This window comes from Condylura cristata, unplaced genomic scaffold (assembly GCF_000260355.1).
Source record: "Condylura cristata isolate star-nosed mole 26May11 unplaced genomic scaffold, ConCri1.0 scaffold00045, whole genome shotgun sequence".
Lineage (NCBI taxonomy): Eukaryota > Metazoa > Chordata > Mammalia > Eulipotyphla > Talpidae > Condylura > Condylura cristata.
In genome coordinates, this window is record NW_004567146.1 from 3,628,438 (window position 1) to 3,633,656 (window position 5,219).

The 5,219-nt window shown below is 37.2% G+C and overlaps 1 protein-coding gene across 1 annotated transcript; it reads left to right on the top strand.

Moving 5' to 3' along the window:
- Positions 1–3,993: 3,993 nt before the first annotated feature.
- Positions 3,994–4,920, top strand: LOC101628814 (olfactory receptor 4N5). Its single transcript, XM_012734052.1, has one exon. It carries the CDS (start codon positions 3,994–3,996, stop codon positions 4,918–4,920), a length of 927 nt encoding a protein of 308 aa, XP_012589506.1.
- The last annotated feature ends 299 nt before the right edge of the window (positions 4,921–5,219 follow it).

A 5,219-nucleotide genomic window follows, 5' to 3' on the forward strand; every position in this document is an offset into this window, starting at 1 on the left:
AAAAAAAAAAATCTCAACAGAAAGGAGACTTACTATAGACTAGCAAAGATCTCAATATTACTTTTAGTTAATTCTAAAGCAGAGTGATAAATTCTAAGAAATGAGGTTGATCTCTGGGAAGTATGTGAGCACATAAATCAAAAAATTAAAACAGACCAAAACAAAATACTTTGCCTTTCCAAAGATCTCTTCTTTTCCTCTCCCCACCCTCTTATCATTCCCTATCAAACTTTCTTTCTCTGTATCTATATAAAGAACTTTATGATTTATATATCACCAGGTACATGAATTCTGTGTCTCTTCATTTTTTCTCCCATTAGTTCCACGTGACTTTTCATTTTTCTGTCTATTCTTCCCTAAGTTCAAATTGTATTTTTAGTTTTTTGTCTCTCTGGGAATTTATCCAAAAGATAGACTTTCACAGAAACAAAACTGATATATTTTTAAAATATTTATGTCCAGCACAGATTGTATTAGGGGAAAGGCCCAAACAATATTTCCTTCTCTCTTGACTATTTTATTTTCCAACTGGAAAATAAATCCACTGCATTTTCAGATTTTCAGATCATAAAGTTGAATACAAGTATACTGTACTATATATATTATATTTCTATTGGAAAAGTAAAGTTTAGTATTTAGTGTTAGTGCAACTCAGATTTACTGAGTCTTTTTTAATATATAAGAAAAAAATAAAAGTTTTTTTGTGTGTCATCAAATGTTGTTCTTCAATGGGATAGTCTTTAATTGAAAAACCAAAAGATCTTCACTTTTATATAGTAGCACCAGAAACTATATGTTCAGACAGTGAAATAAATAAATATAGAGTTTTTTTTTTTTTGAGATGTCACATTCCTAGAGTGACTAGCCCAAGAAACCATAAATTATTCTTACTTAAGGGAAATTATCCCTGAAAAATATGTGTAAAAAATTCTATCGCTACTTACCTCTTCTGCATCAAAAATATCCAAATATTGATAATATTTGTCTTAAGTGACTAATTAGACATTAATGCTTTCTCATGATTTATATGAATTATATAAGATCTACAGTAACCTCCCATGGCTTCCTACTTTCATATGCCTAAAAATATATGTGTCATTTCTTTATCACTATCACAGATAAAACATCTCAAAAATGAAAATTAAAATTTGAATGTGACATGTGGTGGGGCCTTAACTAGCACATATTTTAGATATTTAATCTTTAAAATGCTCCTGTCTTTTTTCTTTTTCTAATTCTAACTGACAATTAATAATTCCCATTGGAAGTACCCTGCAGACTAACTGTAGCTGTAAACCCCAAAGCATATTCTCTATTGCGTCACAAAGTAGTAGAGTAAGTTTCAGACACTATGACATTCTACCATGTGAATGTATATTTAAGGAAAAAATCTGGAATCACTAGTTCACAACATTTTCATCAGAAGGAAGAGAGAGCAGAGGACTTTGATGAGGTGAAATTTTGGTTATTTTTCATGTTTAAGAGAAATTGAAAGGAGGAAAACAGAAAATCAGCCATACTATTCCTCTGGGACATCTACTGCCTTAAAGTACATGAGAAAAGAATAATCCTGCAAACATTGAAAGGTAAATTCAGTGAGATGTAAATTAAGACATGGAGTACTTTCTAGACTTTTTCTCAAATAACCTTCTTCCACATTTAATGCTCTGTATAATTTTAAAGCCACTAATATATTTAATTTCACTATTATAAAAAATGAAAGGTACTGGGGAAACATAATCTGGGTTTAAAGCAGGGAACCATATAAATGACTGACTTACCCCCAGCCCTAAATAAAAGATAAGGGGGACAGGAAATCAGCAATCTCACATACAAGGGGTAGGCTGAGTCCAGAGATAAACTTCAGAGTTAAGTGTGCAAAAAGCTCTTGGTTCATGCGCTTAACTGGCATGAGTTCCTTCCCCATAGACTAATCACTATGATAGAGCTTAGGGATAGGGATCTCCAAACAAGAGACTTCACTGACAAACCCTGGTTGAACTAGGTAAGAGAACTTTGATATGGAATGTTCCTTGAATCTGTGTAAGCTCTTACCCCAGATTTGTCTCAGATTTAAGCAACCAGCATCACCCCTGAGATTACCTCCAGGACAGTGACAAAAATGCTACAAACATAATGTCCACTTACTATTTTTCAAATTACAATTTTTTCTGTCTTAATTTAGTTGAAGTAGATATAAATTGGCTACTAGTCATCTCACTTGACCTTCATATTGACATTTTAAAGAATAAAGAGTGGGTACATTACTTCTCCTTTATAGGTAAATATAAATTCATAGCTGAAAAGACAGTGGTTATATAGTTACTATATTGCATAATTAGTAACTTAACTAAGAATTATTCATAAATCAGAGCTCTTCTTATAACATTTATGACACCGTCTAATCCCCTAACATAAAGGAATACAGAGGCTACCATCCTTAATATAATTATTGCATTACATTGCTAAGTGTTGTCTGGGTGAAGATTTATGCAATTATTAAAGCTGCATATAATCCTCATTGGTACAAAATAAGTTCTTTTTTAATTCATTGGTCTGATCTAGAGTTTGCAAAACATGTAAAAATAGAAAATAGTACTAATAATATAAAACATACACTCAACACGGCATCAAAACTAGGATCATTTCTAAGCTTTTACCAAATTTAGTCATTTGATATGGGTGGCATAATGGAGATTTATTTCAAAGCACAAAGATAATTCTCTTTGCATTTACCAGATTTAATTAGAAACAGACAGTGTTAAATAGTTCAGATTGAGAAAAAGTGGGCACATAGAGAAAGAATCATGAGGATGTGAAAGCAAGATTTATAGGAAGAGAAATTTAAAAATGAAATTTAAATATTAAAAAAATGAAAGTAAACAGTAGAAAAAGATTGAGAAAACAGGTGTATGTAGACAAAATGAGGGCAGAAAGAATAGAAAAACATTAAAGTCAGGAAGAAGCAAGGGGGGAAAAGTAGGCAAAGGCCACGGAGTCTGGTGCAGGCGCTCAACATGGGACTACAGGGCTCGATTCTGGCGCAGCCCACCCAGGCTCGTGTAGTGCTGCCTGAGACATGTGCCTGCATGTGAGGAAGCTGGAAGGGCCACAGATGCCCTCTCCATCACCCATCTTCAGCACCAGGTGAATTTTTTCTATCAGCTGAAATTACAAGGTGATTAGAGATGGTGAAAGCACCCAGGTCTTTATTTTAGGCTCTACACTCCTTTGCCTTGTCTGACCAGAATGAATCGCTTATCCCTGTCAGATCGATTTTGGGCTTTTTCCAGGAACTGACTTTGTGCGTGGTGATGTCCATCTGATGCACGTGTGCCCTCCATCTCTGTGGTGAGTGCAATTTGAGAATCATAGGAACAGAAGATGTCCATGAAAATGGGAGGAGGAAAGTGACTTTAAGACATTAAGAGGTATGGAATTCAGCTGTGTTTCAGAGAGGGAACAGAGGTGGAAGATAGATAGTAAATGTTTACAAAGGAAGAGTGGAAGTGACCATATCTTTCAGAGTCCTTCCTGTGTCCTAAAATCATCAATCAAAAGAAACAAGAAAAACTGTGAGCACCTGGATGACAAAATGCAATATTAGGTAAAGGGAATATTCATAAGCCCTTAAGAGCAGAGTGAGGCATGGCTGAGGAGGTCAGCAAGTCTCTAAGTGGAGGGAAACCCTTAAACTAATTTGAAAGGCATCAAGTGTTATTTTTTCTTGTTTCAATATGAGTGTACTCTGTGTGTGAAACCGTGAATAAGTATTTGTATGCACAGATATGGGTCCAGGTGTTGTAAGCTCCTTTCCATCACAGTAGGCTGCTAAAAATTCTGCTTAGCAATCACAGAGAACACATGTTTTGTTTCCTTAAAAGTGTGCTTTAAAACACCAGCAATATTGCTTAAAATTTCTCAGTGGAAGAGATGAAAAGTGGTATGAACAGATGCCATTTTGCTCATTGTTATTCTGTAGACTGAAGAATAATGGGGAGCAAGAACAGCACAGTGGTGACAGAATTCATCCTACTTGGTCTCACCCAGTCACAAGACATCGAACTTCTAGTCTTTGTGTTGATCTCAGTTTTCTACCTTATCATCCTCCCTGGAAACTTCCTCATCATTCTCACCATTAGGTCAGACCCTGGCCTCTCTGCCCCCCTCTACTTCTTTCTGGGCAACTTGGCCTTCCTGGATGCATCCTACTCCTTCATTGTGGCTCCCAGGATGCTGGTGGACTTCCTCTCTGAGAAGAAGGTAATCTCCTACAGAGGCTGCATCACTCAGCTCTTTTTCTTGCATTTCCTTGGAGCGGGAGAGATGCTCCTTCTTGTTGTGATGGCCTTTGACCGCTATGTTGCCATCTGTCGGCCATTACACTACTCCACTATCATGAACCCTAGAGCCTGTTATGTCTTGCTGGTCGCACCATGGCTCGGGGGCTTTACCCACTCCATTGTACAAGTGGCCATTATTCTCCACTTGCCCTTCTGTGGCCCAAACCAGCTGGATAACTTCTTCTGTGATGTGCCACAGGTCATCAAGCTGGCCTGCACAGACACCTTCGCCGTGGAGCTCCTGATGGTCTCCAACAGTGGCCTCCTCACTCTTCTGTGCTTCCTGGGGCTTCTGGCCTCCTATGCGGTCATCCTGTGCCGAGTGCGGGGGTCCTCTTCTGAGGGCAAAAGCAAGGCTCTCTCCACGTGCACCACGCACATCATCATTGTGTTTCTCATGTTTGGACCTGCCATCTTCATCTACACTCGCCCCTTCAGGGCCTTCTCAGCAGACAAAGTTGTTGCTCTCTTCCACACAGTCATCTTTCCTTTGATGAACCCTGTGATTTATACCCTTCGAAACCAGGAGGTGAAAACTTCCATGAGGAAGCTGCTAAGTCGTCATATGGTTTGTTAAATGGAAAAGAAGAATGAGAAAGGCAAAACAGGAGGAATTCCAACTGAAATTAATTAAATCATAACTGCACTGGTTCAGTCAGTTATTTAGCAAATACTGTATTTATCAATATAAGCACTTCTAATATTCAGGCACTGTTCAAAGTATTCAGATACTTTGAGATAGGATAAGGTGTGAGATATGAGACAGGTAAAATTCCCATCCCGTTGTGTTTACAGTCCAGTGAATAAACACAGTTTAATAAAATTTGAAAACATAGCCATACTATCTGAAGGAACAGTGCATTTAAATAAGTAAAA